Here is a 15,551-nt window from a genome sequence, read left to right on the forward strand (position 1 = left end):
GGCAAGACCAAGGGGGTGAGCCACCACGGCAGCTGGACCAGACGGCCGGCTCAGGGAAACAAGACAAGGCGAGACGAGACGTTAGTTCAAAGAAACTTCATTTAAGGAAGGCTTCAGGGATAACATCAGGTACAAACATAACCAGAAGAGGAATATAACAAGGTGCGTGCAAGGGCACGCCAAGGTCCAAGCATGGTACGTGCAGATGGTAGGCGGAGGCACGATGACATCAGACTCCGGACAGCAAGCGAAGATCAACCGGAACATCAGATTCTGAAGCTCTGTAGGCAATCATCAGGATCCGGACATCCGAGAGTCAGCCAGGGTTCCAAGCAAGGAAACAAGACAGGGTTAACGACATGATGCGTGTCAACGGACACGCCAGGTTTGGGTTCACAGGACGAGGCCTGCGCATGCCAAGGGGCATGCCAGGGAGAGACACAAGGACGGTGGCCTGCGCGTGCGAGGGCATGCCAGGGAGAGACACGAGGACGGTGGCCTGCGCGTGTGAGGGCATGCCAGGGACAGGTACAATGGCATCGGAAACCGTGGTACTGGCATCGACCAACAGGGTCCAGGTATCTGGCTATGGACATCAGCTCCGGACATCAGGCCGCAGTCATCTAGGTCCAGACCTCTGGCAGCGGTCGGCAGGTTACGGAATCCGGCAGGCAAACTAGGGTTAAGAGCAGAGCAAAAGAGGCAAAAGGGTTTGTGCAAGAGTAGCACGAAAAGGCACAGTGCGAGAACCAGCGTGCGTGCAAGAGAGCATGGAGACCACGGCGGGGGCACTGGGAGGTGGTACCGACGATGGCAGTTGCAGGCGGGCACGACTAGAGGCGACACCGCTGCGGGGCCACACAGCCGGGAACCACTTTAGCACTGGACGGGGGCATGGCTGAGGCACACAGGCGAGCACAGCTAGAGGCGGCATGGCTGAGGCACACCAGGCAGGCACAGGCGACCAGGCATGTGCACGGAGGCACGGAGCCACAAGGCAGGGCTAGGCAAAGGTACAGGACAGAGACGCGTGCGATACCGCACGGCAAAGTCTAGTATGAAAAGTGCAAGAGCGCACAAAACATCAGGGACAAGACAAAGAACGAGGCAGAGACCTGCGCATGCAGAGAGCATGCCAGGGACAGTCTAGCAGCGGAGCGTAGGCCGAAGCCCAGAGTCGGGCCAAGGCAGGGCCTTGGGACTAGACAGTGTACAGAGCAAGGCCTGCACATGTAGAGACACGCCAGGGAGAGGTTCAGAGCGGAGCCCTGCACGTGTAGAGACACGCCAGGGAGAGGTCCAAAGCGGAGGCTTGCACGTGCAGAGACACGCCAGGGACAGGGACAGAGTCTAGCCACGGAGCGTAGGCAGAAGCCCAGACCCGGGCCAAGGGAGAATCTTGGGACTAGACAGGGTACAGAGCGGAGCCTGCACGTGTAGGAGACACGCCAGAGACAGGGTACAGAGACGGAGGCCTGCACGTGTAGAGAGACACATCAGGGACAGGGTACAGAGACGGGGGCCTGCATGTGTAAGGAGACACGTCAGGGACAGGGAACAGAGACGAGGCCTGCACGTGTAGGGAGACACGTCAGGGACAGGGTACAGAGAGGGATACCTGAAGCCACAAAGCAAAGCAAGGCAGGAAACATGAAAGAAACACGGAACAGAATCAGAGCAAACAAGGACTACAAGGCAAAGCAAGGCAAAGACAAAACATGGCACGAAGGACAAACACTAGACAAGGCACGAGACAAGAGATGGAATACGAGCACGGAGCGTGTGCAGAGACGCACTACAGAGCTAGGTGCAAGGGCACAGAATCAGGGGAGCGCCCCACAGACCAAGCAGCCATGCAGGGGCACAACACAATACTCAGGCCCTGAGCATAGGAAGGGGAGGTCTGATATAGGGCACAGCACCTCCTCTTCCGGGTCAGGACCAGGGGAGAACTTCTTAGTTCAGATGTTCCAGGATCACAGAGCGCAGTCACATGATCAGGATTTCAGACATGACGAGATGATCACCGAACCAGACAGTGCAGGATCCTAGGAAGGACACATGATCAGGGATTCTAGACATGACTGCAGAACCAGACAGTGCAGGATCCTAGGAAAGGTCACATGATCAAAGTTTCAGACATGACGAGATGATTGCAGAACCAGACAGTGCAGGATCCTAGGAAAGGTCACATTATCAGAGTTTCAGACATGACGAGAAGATCACAGAAGGCAAAGCAGAAACGCAGGCATCTTGCAGCTCAGCAGACATGAGGTGAGTGTGCACACTGCTCTAGGGAACAAGCAGGATAGCAGACAAGATATGCGCATGCACATCGCTCCAGGAGTTCTTGAGACAAAACTGACATGTCAGACATGACAGACATGGCGGACATGACACCACCACCACTAAAACTCTGGAGCAGTGGAAATGGTTTGTCGAGTGATGGACATGGCATTTGATTGATGAGTCTGTGTTTGTTAAATGCTAGGAGAACGTTGCCTGCCTGTCTACATGGTGCCAGCTGTAAAGATTGATGGAGGAGGGCTGCTGTTTGTTTTGGAGGGGTTGATTTAAGTCCCTGTCTCACATAGCGAGAACGCTAGCGAGATCGCTGTTGCGTCACCGATTTGTGACGCAACAGCGATCTCGCCTGCGATCTCGCTACGTGTGACACATAGTGTCGATCGGGCCCCTGCTGCGATGTCACTGATCGTGCTCGAATGTCCTGGGCCATTTTTTAATCGCTAGTGTCCCGCTGGCCAGCATGCATCGCTGTGTTTGACGGGGACAACAACGAACGACTTCAATACTACAGGTCTGAGAGACAGGGTCCCAACGACCCTTGTATCGTTCCGTATTGTTGCTGCGTCGCTGTTGAGATCTGACTGTTTGACATATCACCAGCGACCTCAGCGACGCACCAGCGATCCCTACCAGGTCACATCGTTGTCAGGATCGCTGGTGCGTCACCAAGTGTGACGGTACCCATAGGTCTCTTAGTTTCAGTGAAGGGAAATTGTCAGGAACACCGCACTGAGCTTGCTCACTGAGCCAGTGCGCGTTTCCTGAGTAAAGCAAACTGTGTTCAAAGATACCTGTGGAGCGGGCAGCAGCTGAGTAGATGCGTACTTCAGAGCAGCAGGACCTGAAGCACGTGACTGCTGGGGGCATGGCCTAAACTCCAGAGAGCTAGGAGCTGCAAGAGAACTCCTAGCAGGGTAACTGCGAGACAAAGTTACCAAGGGGCAAAGACAGGGAGGATAGTCAGGACGTAGCCAATGAGTCATACACAGAGATAGCTGCAAGGTACAAGAGGGGCGAGCAGAGAGTAGTCAGATCACAGGCAATGAGTCATACACAGAGATAATAACGCAGTACAGAATCAACAGGCAAACTCACAACGGGGAACAGAACCGGGTCAGAACCATATAAACAAGCTATAACAACGAACAGGCACACAGAGGTCACCATACTCAGCCAAAGGCAAAAGTATAACTGACAGGGATTGGAGCTTCCCAGGGGTTTAAGAAGCTCTCCCAGACCAAAGAGAGGCCACAATCATTAACCCCAGGTGTGCAGGTCAAAACCTGCACTGAGCTCCAGACATTAACCCCTGACGTGCAGCTCAAAAACCTGCACTGGGATCATGACAGAAATCTTAATAATTCAGTATAGCAGATATTTTAGACAATTTTACCTTTGAACTTTGTGCACAAGGGCCATAAAGACATGATTGGGGGGAGTTTGGTGGGGAAGAACTTGACTGGCTTCACAGAGCCCGGAGATCCACCTCATCCAACACCTTTGGGATGAACAAGAACAGTGTGAGCCTGGCCCTCTCATCCAATCCAACATCAGTGTCTGACATCACAAATGCTTTTCTAGATAAATTAGCAAAAATCCACACAAACCTCTCCAAAATCTTGTAAAAATCTTTTCAAGAAGATTGGAAGCTAATGTATCTGCTAAGGGACCAACTCCATATTAATGAGTGTAGATTTAGAACGGGAGGTGAGAAAGTCTTCTGTAGATGTAATGCGGAGGGAGAACAATGCTTCTTCTCCTATTGTGGATGATATAAAATGGCACCATTGAAAAGCTGGGCAGTATCACCATTCACCAGACTGAATAGAAGCCCAGCCTGTGGACCTGCGATGGTGGCAGTAGCATTCATCTCTGCTATTGGATATACCAATGGATTGAATTGCTTTGAAGGGAGACATCTTGAGAATTTCTATTTACTAGTGACTTTTTTATTATTTTTGGTGAAAATCCGCTCGATTGACTTGTTTTATTTCAGCTCAGACTAATGATTTTCTTTCCTGATAAAGTGTTAATAGTGGAAGAAAGTCTTTTATAGAGTATTGAAAAATGACCTTGTGTTCTGCTAAATAGGATATGGAGAGGTTGGAGCGGAAAACAGAAATTCCCTAAGACTCTCAGTCTCTTCTGTACAATTACCAAACAGAACTTTGTGCCATGATTTAACCATGTAAAGGCCACTCTGCATTTATGATTATTATTGGACTTATTATTATTTATATAGCACCACTGATTCCATGGTGCTGTATATGAGGAGGGTTACAGATATCACTTACAGTAAGCAAGCTAATGGTAGACTGGTACATTGGGGAGAGGACCCTGCCCTTGCTGGATTTTACATTCTACATTTTGTAGGGGGTGTTAGTGGGACTGAGCTGCATTAAAGAGGTTATACAGGACTATTTACTTTTTACTATGGGCCTAAGAACTAACAGACAGATGGTTGTAAACCAGGGCTGTGGAGTCGGTAAGCCAAACCTGCGACTCCGACTCCTCAATTTCCCTTACACCGACTCCGACTCCAACTCCGACTCCACGACTCCGACTCCCACATATATTGCTTATATTTAAGTGAAAAATTTATTGTACTACAATGTGAACATCAGTCATTTAATCATTTTTATGATACAATAATCAAGATATTTAGATAGAACATATATATTTATTGGAATACAACTTTAGAACACAAAAAACTGTAATAAATTGTAAATATGTAATGCACTATGTAATATCGATTACATATATATATAGAGTATATATATATATATATAACACTATGTAATAAACTATGTAAGTGGAAAAAAAACAGTTTTCAACAAAAACATACTAAATAACATTTGTGCAGTCTATGAATTTGTTCTAAGAAATAGAATTGCCTCCATCAGATCCTCCTTCATAGATGACCTCAAATCTGACCTAATAATTTTAAGGCTAGAGAACAACCTCTCTACACTAACTTGGGTTGGAGGCAAAGCCGTAACCACGTGGGCAACATCTTTAACAATTTCCAAGTATAAAGGAATTGCCTCATGCACAGTCAGTTTTGATGAACGGTTGAATTTTTCTATTTCTTAGAGAGCAAGTGAAACATTTTGCTGAAATATGGTCAATCTACTTGCTATAGGAGACGGAGTGAAGTCTTTTTCCTTGCAGCAACGCTTTGCCTGCTCCATGTCATCCAAATACTTGTCAAAGTCAAACTCCTCATTTGATGAGGATGACGATATGGCAGCAGTGGCACTGTCAGGAACCAGGTCCTCTTGCGCCTGGCAGTCCTCCTGTAGGCCACTCATCCTAACTGCTACCTCAGTCAGAGATTCTTTTCCTTTAGTAAGCTATTGATCATCAAGCATTATACGATGACTTGGGTCCACATAAACAGCTGCCAGAAAAATTTTATTTTCCAATAGCTGTGTCTCTCTCCGTTTCATTGAAGCAGAAATGCCATCTGTGATTAAATCTCCTCTTTGGGACAGGCAAAATAGCAAGTTCTTCCACTCCCTTATGAAAATGCCAGGAGTTAAATCCTCAGCTTAATTTTTTAGTCACGGTAAATAGGTGATTAAGCAATTCCTTCAATTCAGCCACCTGTGTCCATTGACCTTCATTTAGGGTTACCTGAGGGTTCGCCATATCTATAAGAAACGGTTTTAGCCAGGATCAAAACTAGGGGGGGGGCAGAACCTCATACTGTTCCGCAGAATCTCATACTGCACACCTCAGCTGCTGCAGAACCTTATACTGCACACCTCTACACTTGAAAATAAAGCCTGCACCTTAAGATGTGGTGAATGCAGTCTATTTATTCCAACTATCAATTGATGTTGATGTGTTACTGAAGACGAGCAATGCCTGTCCTGGGCGTCCTTTTGGGCAGCTATGAGGTGTACCTGACTAGTGCTAAAAAAAAAGGAGTGTTAGTCTGTGTGCTACCCAGCTTTCATTCTTTTTGGTACAGATAAGATATGGATAGACAGATATGGATAAATGGATAGATAGAACAGATTTCTAATCTGCTTTTGCTATTGAAAACATTATCTATGAGCTCAAAAACCTTTCAGGTGATGCGGTTTTTTAAAAAGCTGATCTGCTTTTGCAGCTGAAAAACGTATCCTCAAAAAAAGCAGCAAAAACGCTGTGTGTGAATGTAGCCTTAGATCAGAACAGAACAGCCATTTATAGGACATTTCATAACTTTCCCAAATTCCTATGAAAATTATTCATCACATTCTGCATTGAACTACTGTACCCAATTTATTATATATTTTAGGAGTCGGAGTCGGACCATTTTATACCGACTCCGACTCCACCAAAATGAGCTCCGACTCCACGACTCCGACTCCACAGCCCTGTTGTAAACACCGCTCCTGCCAGCGATTCAATGACTTCTGTTGACGTCACATCGAGAGAATAGTTGCTCCTCCTCTGCTCTGATGATGGGGAGTGACTGCCGATGTCATGCTGATTGACAGATGGCTCCATGCAGTTAGGCGATGGGGAATCAGCTGTTAATCAGCAAGACGTCGGCAGTCCACTCCCATCAACAGAGCGGAGCGGAGGAGAACCTGCTGTTCTGTTGTCATGGAGCAGGTGAGTTACCGGAAAGAGCTGTTGGTGACTGCTCTGATCCAGAGACGAGTAGAACAGGTGGGATGTTTTTAGGCCAAAAGTAAAACAAATTAAATACTCCTGGAAAACCCCTTTACAGGTACAGAAACTACAAAATGTGCTGTGCTATTCTGGTAAAAATGAAGTTAGGGGTGAATGTCCCCCTTGTTCAGTCAATTGGGTGGGAGACCAACTCCTGACCCACCTATTCCTGCATTGTTCTGCTTTTGCAAAGCATAGGCTGCCATTATCACAGTTTTAGAAACCCCTTTAACACGTCAGCCGGATGAATCTATACAGGGTTTGTTCGCAGTCGAGACACACGTGTCTACATATATGCTGAATACACAAGGATATTTTTAATTATTTTTTAAAATATTATTGATGAATTAGGGCAATTAAAACAAGTGGAAAAGAGTACATATATAGCCCTATTGTTAATCAAGGTAAAACCCGTTACTTTCTTGTCATTTCAGGACCTGTCTTTGAGGATTACAGTGGCGGAGTGCTGTGACGATGGGAAAGCGGAGAATATTGGACATGTAATCATTGGTCCGTCAGTTAGCGGAATGGGAATGACTCACTGGAACCAAATGTTAGCTACACTAAGAAAACCTGTGTCCATGTGGCATCAATTACGGAGAAATTAAGAAGCAGGTGGTCACCAAGTGCAAAAGAACAAAACACTGGGGGTCCCTGGAGGGGGCATTTGGTAACATATGAATATACCGAACCTCTTGTCATAGATATTCTGCATGGTACCTCCAAATTTCTATGACTTTTGTAACATTTCCAGAAGTAAGTTAATTGATAACTGCTGCGGTTATGATTTGTTTTATGATTTTATTACCAGGGCTTGGTAACAGACTGTGAATAGCAAAAAAAATGCTATTATTGCTTTTTAAGCGTTATTTGCCAAATAGAGGTATGCTTTGCCGCACGAGTGATATTACTGACAGTTATATCTTATGGACAGAGGGTATAATATTTACAGTAACTATAACTAAGGGTCAGCTTTCCGCCAATTGGATAGCAACTACCCTTGAACAAAGCCATAAATACATGTAATGCCGGAATAATGTGTTCACTGTTACTATGATGGATACGCAACGCAACTGAACAAATACATCATTCAAATCCATGTCCAGATGAATTCACTTATAGATATTCCCCTCCCAAATCCTGTAAGCAATGATGAATGAAGCCCTGCAGTGATGGGCAAATTTGCCTGGAGGCATTGCACTAACCTTGCACATTTGCCATGGTTAGTTACATTATGTATTTAAAGAAAACGTTCACCATAAAACTTCTTTTGATTTGCCATAAAGATGTTATAGAAACACAACAGAAAATAAGAGGATGCCCACAAGATTTTGTTAGCTTAAAGCGAACCTGTCAGCAGAATTTTGGTAAGTAAACTACAGGCATTGTCATGTTGACGTTGTTACACTGATTAAAATGATACCTGGGGTTATGAAACCCGTCTTGTGGTTCTTGTGTAATCAGTATTAGTAGTTTTCAGTTAATGACATGCCCGTGCTCTGAGGCGGGACTGTAGGCAGAGTCTTACCTTCCTGCTCTAAGCCAGTGAAACCAAGAAGAGACCCACCAACTGCCCCGAAGCACAAACATATTCCTCATCATAGAGACAGAGAGAGAGAGACACACAGTCTTTGTGCTTCGGGACGGAGTGTGTCCAGGTCTCTCTGGCTTAGAGCAGAAAGATAAGACTCTGCCTACAGTCCAACCCCGGAGCACGGGCATCTCAACTAAAAACCTATAGCACTGATTAAACAAGAACCACAAGATGGATTCACGCCAGGTATCATTTTAATCAGTATAACACTGCCAACCTGACAATGGCTCTAGTTTACTTAGCAAAATCCTGCTGGCAGGTTCGCTTTAAGCTAAAAGCATAAAAAAATGTGTTTAGTGTACGGTCGGATTCAGACGAGCATATGCAATCGTCCAATTTTCATCCAGGAAACTTGGACAGTTGTCAACCATGTTGTCATCTGTGTGTTCGTAACTTGCTGTCACGTCGGCGGCGGTAGCCGCCGCCGTTCCAGCAATGGCGGGGCCCGCCGCCGCCTTTACTTACCTGCGTTCGCCGTGCCGCTCTGTGCCCGCCTCCTCTTCCTTCTCCTCCGTCCAGCGTGTGCCGGCTTCCTGCGGGCGCCTTAGGCCGTGGGCGCACGCTCTGCAGATCCTTTAACCCTGCAGCGCCGCCCAGCGGTCTGAGCGCCCAATCAGCTGACTTCTGCAGGGTATATCAGGCGTCTCCAACATGGTGGAGACACCTGATTATCGTGTGGACTTCAGTGTGGTATCCTGGCCTGGGTGTTTAGGGGTTTCTCCCCTTCTCACTCCTTACATTCCTCTGCCCAGTCCTGTACTCCGTGCCTCTGCCCAGTCCTGTACTCCGTGCCTCTGCCCAGTCCTGTACTCCGTGCCTCTGCCCAGTCCTGTACTCCGTGCCTCTGCTCCGTCCTGTACTCCGTGCCTCTGCTCCGTCCTGTACTCCGTGCCTTCGTCCTGTGCTCCAGTGCCCAGTCCTACACTCCGCTGCCCAGTCCTGTGCTTCGTGTCTCCGTCCCGCACTCCGTGTCTCCATCCTGTACTCCAGTGCCCAGTCCTATACTCCAGTTCTCAGTCCGGCACCCTCCACTCAGTCCTTCGAGCCGCCCCTCTTGGTTCTAGCAGTCGCGGTATCTGTCTTCTGAGGGTCTGCCCCTAACGGCCCCTGTATAGGGGTCGGCACCACCTGGCGCGCTCACCCCTGGGAGCTCCAGTGCCGCGATCCAGAGGGTCCACTCTCGGACGTAACCTATCTTATCTCAGCATACGTCACATTTACGTCCGTACATCCGTAATACATATTCATACACCAACATTTTAAAATGGATGTGGCCAAATACAGTTACATAGATTAATAATTGCAATGTATTCATAAAAATCAGATGCAACACAAATGATCCGTGAGGGATGCCATTTTATTTTTTACACACCCATAGACTTGATTAATCAAGTGTCAACTAAGATATGGAAGAGAATAGTGCATGCTGCAATTTTTTTGTCGCACAGATGCTTGGTCTGTGTGGAAACACTGTCATCTGAACAGTCCTTTGAATTACATTGACCAGTGTACTGTCCAATTTGTACTCGGACAGGCCATGTCCTGAATGAGCCTTTAAACGGAGTCTGTCAGCTCCTTCCTGCCCATTAAATGGACTCTGTCAGCATAGAATGACTGCTGAAACCAAGTACAGGTGCTGGGTACGTCATGGAGGGGCCAAACATTTAAGTACACCTTCCCACCTGCTTGTTTTCCATCTATCTCCCCTTTTTTTCTGACCATATGAAGCCAAAGGAAGAGGGGGTGGAGATAGATGGAAAGCAAGCTGATGGGAAGGTGTATTTATAGGGACTCCGTCAGAACAGAATGACTGTTCACACCAGGTACAGGTTCTCGGTGCATCAAGGTGCATTCAAACATTTAAGTGCACCTTCCCGCCAGCTTGTTTTCCCTCAATCTCCACGGTCCCCTTCTGTGATTGACAGCTCTGGCCTCATAGAATCAGAGAAGAGTGAAGACAGTTGGAAAACAAGCAGGTGGGAAGGTGTTTTTAAATGATTGGCACCACCACGATGCACCGAGTAGTGATACTTGGTTCGAACAGTCATCTTGTTCTGATAGAATCCCTTCAAACCATTAGTAGTGCCCAGTAGGGTTCTTAAACAGTCCTATACACTTTTGTGGAAAGAGGCCACAAGTGCCCAGTGGGCAATCCTGAGCCCAGAATGTACAGTCATGGCCAAAAGTTTTGAGAATGACACAAATATTATATTTTCACATGATCTGCTGCCCTCTGGTTTTTATGCGTGTTTGTCGGATGTTTTTATCACATACAGAAATATAATTGCAACAATATTATGAGTAACAAAAGGTTATATTGACAGTTAGAATGAGTTAATGCAGCAAGTCAATATTTGTAGTGTTGACCCTTCTTCTTCAGGACCTCAGTAATTCTCCCTGGCATGCTCTCAGTCAACTTCTGGATCAAATCCTGACTGATAGCAGTCCATTCTTGCAAAATCAATGCTTTTATTTTGTCTGAATTTGAAGGTTTTTGTTTGTCCACCCGTCTCTTGATGATTGACCACAAGTTCTCAATGGGATTAAGATCTGGGGAGTTTCCAGGCCATGGTCCCAAAATCTCTATGTTTTGTTCCCTGAGCCATTTAGTTATCACCTTTGCTTTATGACAAGGTGCTCCATCATGTTGAAAAAGGCATTGTTGATCGCCAAACTGCTCTTGGACGGTTGGGAGAAGTTGCTCTTGGAGGATATTCTGGTACCATTCTTTATTCATGGCTGTGTTTTTAGGCAAGACTGAGAGAGAGCCCATTCCCTTGGCTGAGAAGCAACCCCACACATGAATGGTTTCAGGATGCTTGACAGTTGGCATGAGACAAGACTGGTGGTAGCGCTCACCTCGTCTTCTCCGAATAAGCCGTTTTCCAGTCCCAAACAATCGAAAAGGGGATTCATCAGAGAAAATGACTTTACCCCAGTCCTCAGCAGTCCACTCCCTGTACCTCTTGCAGAATATCAGTCTGTCCATGATGTTTTTTCTGGAGAGAAGTGGCTTCTTTGCTGCCCTCCTTGAGACCAGGCCTTGCTACAAGAGTCTCCGCCTCACAGTGCGTGCAGATGCACTCACACCTGCCTGCTGCCATTCCTGAGCAAGCTCTGCACTGCTGGTAGCCCGATCCCGCAGCTGAAACACTTTTAAGAGACGGTCCTGGCGCTTGCTGGTCTTTCTTGGGCGCCCTGGAGCCTTTTTGGCAACAAGGGAACCTCTCTCCTTGAAGTTCTTGATGATGCGATAGATTGTTGACTGAGGTGCAATCTTTCTAGCTGCGATACTCTTCCCTGTTAGGCCATTTTTGTGCAGTGCAATGATGACTGCACGTGTTTGTTTAGAGATAACCATGGTTAACAGAAGAGAAACAATGATGCCAAGCACCAGCCTCCTTTTAAAGTGTCCAGTGGTGTCATTCCTACTTAATCATGACAGATTGATCTCCAGCCCTGTCCTCATCAACACCCACACCTGTGTTAATGGAGCAATCACTGAAACGATGTTAGCTGGTCCTTTTAAGGCAGGGCTGCAATGATGTTGAAATGTGCTTTGGGGGATAAAGTTAATTTTCTAGGCAAATATTGACTTTGCAAGTAATTGCTGTTAAGCTGATCACTCTTTATAACATTCTGGAGTATATGCAAATTGCCATTAGAAAAAATGAAGCAGTAGACTTTATAAAAATTAATATTTGTGTCATTCTCAAAACTTTTGGCCATGACTGTAGTTGGCCCTCTTTGGATCACCTTGTCTTGCACCGCTCCTTTCATCTTGATTCACTTCTCCAACATTCACAGTTCTCTTTAGTGCTAAAATTTCAGCATGAGCAAAATCTTGGATTGGTGCATGAACACTACTCTCTGTGCTTGTAGTATTGTCATCAATAATGTACTGTGCATGGTGTACATCTGGAAGATAGTGCTGCCCAGAGCAGGAAAAGTAGGGCCTAGTCAACTCCCCAAACTACAGAGAGTCTGAGCACTTGCTGTGTTCAGTAAAGGGCCTGTCACACTAAGCGATATCGCTAGTAATATCGCTATAACTTGTGACGTTATAGCAATATTGCTAGCGACATCGCTGTGTCTGATACTTACCTCCGACCGCTCCCCCTCTGGTTGTCGCTGATCGCGCGAGAATGTCCTGGACTGTTTCTCGTCGTCAGCTTCCTGCGGCGCTTCCTGCTGTGACGACGAGCGACGCGTGGAGGCGGGTGGGAGGACGCAGGATCGCCTGGTGTGACAGGTAAGTAGCGACCCCCGTCCCCAGCGATGTCGCTGGTGAGATCTGCCTGTGTGGCAGCTCACTAGCGACCACTTAGCGATATACCAGCGATCCTGACCGCGTCATATCGCTGGTCGGGATTGCTGGTACATCGCTAAGTGTGACAGTACCTTTACACCCACTAGACATTTGTAACTTCATTAGCATATTGGATGAAAGGCCAATATCTCTTATAAAACCTCTCTCAAAGGCCTCAATGATACGGTTGTACTTCTGTTTAATCTTCTGTAGCTCTGCTAGATCTCTCAATGATAACCTCCCTCTAACCTACCTACATCACTGGTTGACAGTTCATACACTATTCATAGGCAGAAATCTGCCAAATAATGGTTGGGGGCAGAGATGTCATGAATACTGTGGAGATAGCAAGAGCTTATGATTGAGAGGACTAGCAGATCTGCTGCAGATAATACAGTGTTTTATTAAGACTACAGCAAATACAGACTGCAAGCATAGCACAGGTCTTTTCCTCCTTCCACACACACAGAACCCCGACTGGGGCAGCGGAGCTGCCTTAGGCTACTTTCACACTTGCTTTTTTTTGCAGCGCGTTTTCCCCGCAAAAAAACGCATGGAAAAAACACATACAAATGCTGCGTTTTTTTCAAGCATTTTTATGCGCATGCATGAAAAAAACGCAGCGTTTTTATGCGTTTGTACGTGTTTTTAGTGCATTTTTAACGCGTTTGCGTTTTTTCCCAACATTAGTTGGCCTCACCAAAAAAATCAAGATAGGGTTAGGATTAACACTAACACAAACCATGACTTTACTAACCCTAACCCTTAACCAAACCATACTAACCCTAACCCTTAACCAATACAATACTAACCCTAACCCTTAACCAAACCCTACTAACCCTAACCCAAACCCTAACCCTAAACCTTAACCAACCCTAAACCCTAACCCTTAACCAAACCATACTAACCCTAACCCAAACCCTAAACCCCCTTAACTAACCCTAACTCTAACCCAAACCCCTAATTTCCATTGTCTAACCAATGGTCAACAAAAAAAAGCATGCGCAAAAAAATGCATACATGAGCATGCCGATGCGCACGTATGCGCATCCATAGACTTACAATGGGTGTCTTGCTGTAAAAAAACGCATTGCGCGTGCATGCGTTTTTTTGAGGCAAGTCGGACACCCAAAAAATGCTACAGGATGCATTTTGTGCGCCCGAGCGCACACCACAAAAAAACGCATGCGCATGCGCACATAAGCGCATCCCATGCAAAATATAGGAAAAAAACGCATGCGTTTTTTAGCGCTAAAATACAGCGCAAAAAAACGCAAGTGTGAAACGAGCCTTAAATAGACCATTCAAAGCCTGGAGGTGGAGACATGGTAACAGTCAGTCCCATCCAGCTCTTTTGGCCGTTCCTAAAACCCGGACCCAAAATGCAGGCCCATTAAAAAAAAACCCCTTTTAGCAATATCTGTACTGGAGCCTGCTTTCCTGTTTTCACATTAGCGAGACTAATTACTTTGGTGACACATATCTCCTATCCACATAGCTCCTATTACAGGTAACAGCTAGGTTACTCACTGCTTAGATATCCAAATATGTATGCCTGTGGGTAGCTTTCTTATGTCATACTTTCCTATTTTCCACTGTTGTGAGTAAGCATCTTTTGTAAATCAGTAAATTCTTGGCTTCAGAGCTGTCAGATAGCATATGGGCTCGATTTAATTAAATGTAAATATATGTAAATGAGCAAGCTCTAGTTGGTGATAAGCATGCAAAGTGTGTCCTGATATTTTTATATTGTAAGGTAAGTGTGACAGAATGGGCTACTTTATGTAAGGCAATGCAATATTAGCAGAAAAAAATATCTACTTACTCACTTTTCTCATTCAAATCAATATAATAAATTGTATTTTCTTATACTCATTTGTTATGTCTGATAATCTTCAGCATTGGTAAAAACTAAATTAAAGGGGTTCTCCAGGATTTAAAAAAAAATAATCTGCTTTTTAACCCCTTCAGGTCACACCACTCCTAAGGGTTGTGTCTGGTACTGCAACTAATCCCCACTCAAGACATTGGGACTAAACTACAAATACCAGGCAAACACAAGGGCGGCGCTCTTTCCAGTTCTAAGGAAGACCTTTCTTCCAAATTCTAGACATCCCTTAAAAAAGAAAGTAAATCTGTTCTTAACTAATGCATTTTCGTAAACGGACACATTTATATTTTTCATAGATTTCATTTATGCAATTTATATTTTTCTACAAAAAAAATCAGATATATATCCAGTTATTATACCTTAGATAGTACAGAAATATGGAGAGCCGATTGTGATAATAAAGTTACCGTAATAGAAAAGCTTTACCATACAATTATTACTACTAATACTATAATACCGTATATTATACACAGTCTGTATTACTACAATACAGTATATAATCCAGCATATCCCATTAATATTGTGTCTGCTACTGGTTTACAGTCATGACTATATACAAAATGTGATTTTACTGTATATCTGTAAATAAGGTGTAATGCAAAAGTTTTGACCCTTCTATCATATATAATTTTTATATTATTCAGGGAACACTGGAGAAAAAAACCTGTAGACTTTAAGCCATGTTCAGATGTAGTTTATCAGCAGCAATTTCCAGTACAGGTGGATGCGATTTTTAAAACCCCATCTACATATAAAAAAATCTGCATGAGAATAACAACCTG

At 45.4% G+C, this 15,551-nt stretch overlaps 1 protein-coding gene and 1 long non-coding RNA gene across 4 annotated transcripts in view; one reads left to right on the forward strand and one right to left on the reverse strand.

The window, feature by feature from the left end:
• Positions 1-8,327, forward strand: part of SYT12 (synaptotagmin 12) — a 244,929-nt gene extending 236,602 nt beyond the window's left edge. For all 3 annotated transcript variants that reach the window (XM_073573892.1, XM_073573893.1, XM_073573894.1), the window contains one exon: positions 7,410-8,327. In XM_073573892.1, coding sequence (XP_073429993.1) covers positions 7,410-7,583 — 174 coding nt within the window. In that variant the 3' untranslated portion in view covers positions 7,584-8,327. The remainder of the gene's footprint in view (positions 1-7,409) is intronic.
• LOC141088037 (uncharacterized) lies at positions 82-7,413 on the reverse strand. Its single transcript, XR_012231825.1, has 2 exons — positions 3,701-7,413; positions 82-676 (listed from the first exon to the last, which is right to left on the reverse strand). It is a non-coding gene; the product is annotated as an uncharacterized lncRNA (long non-coding RNA).
• Positions 8,328-15,551: the final 7,224 nt, after the last annotated feature.

This window comes from Dendrobates tinctorius, unplaced genomic scaffold, assembly GCF_039654945.1.
Source record: "Dendrobates tinctorius isolate UK_male_01 unplaced genomic scaffold, ASM3965494v1 ptg000037l, whole genome shotgun sequence".
NCBI classification, from domain to species: Eukaryota; Metazoa; Chordata; class Amphibia; order Anura; family Dendrobatidae; genus Dendrobates; species Dendrobates tinctorius.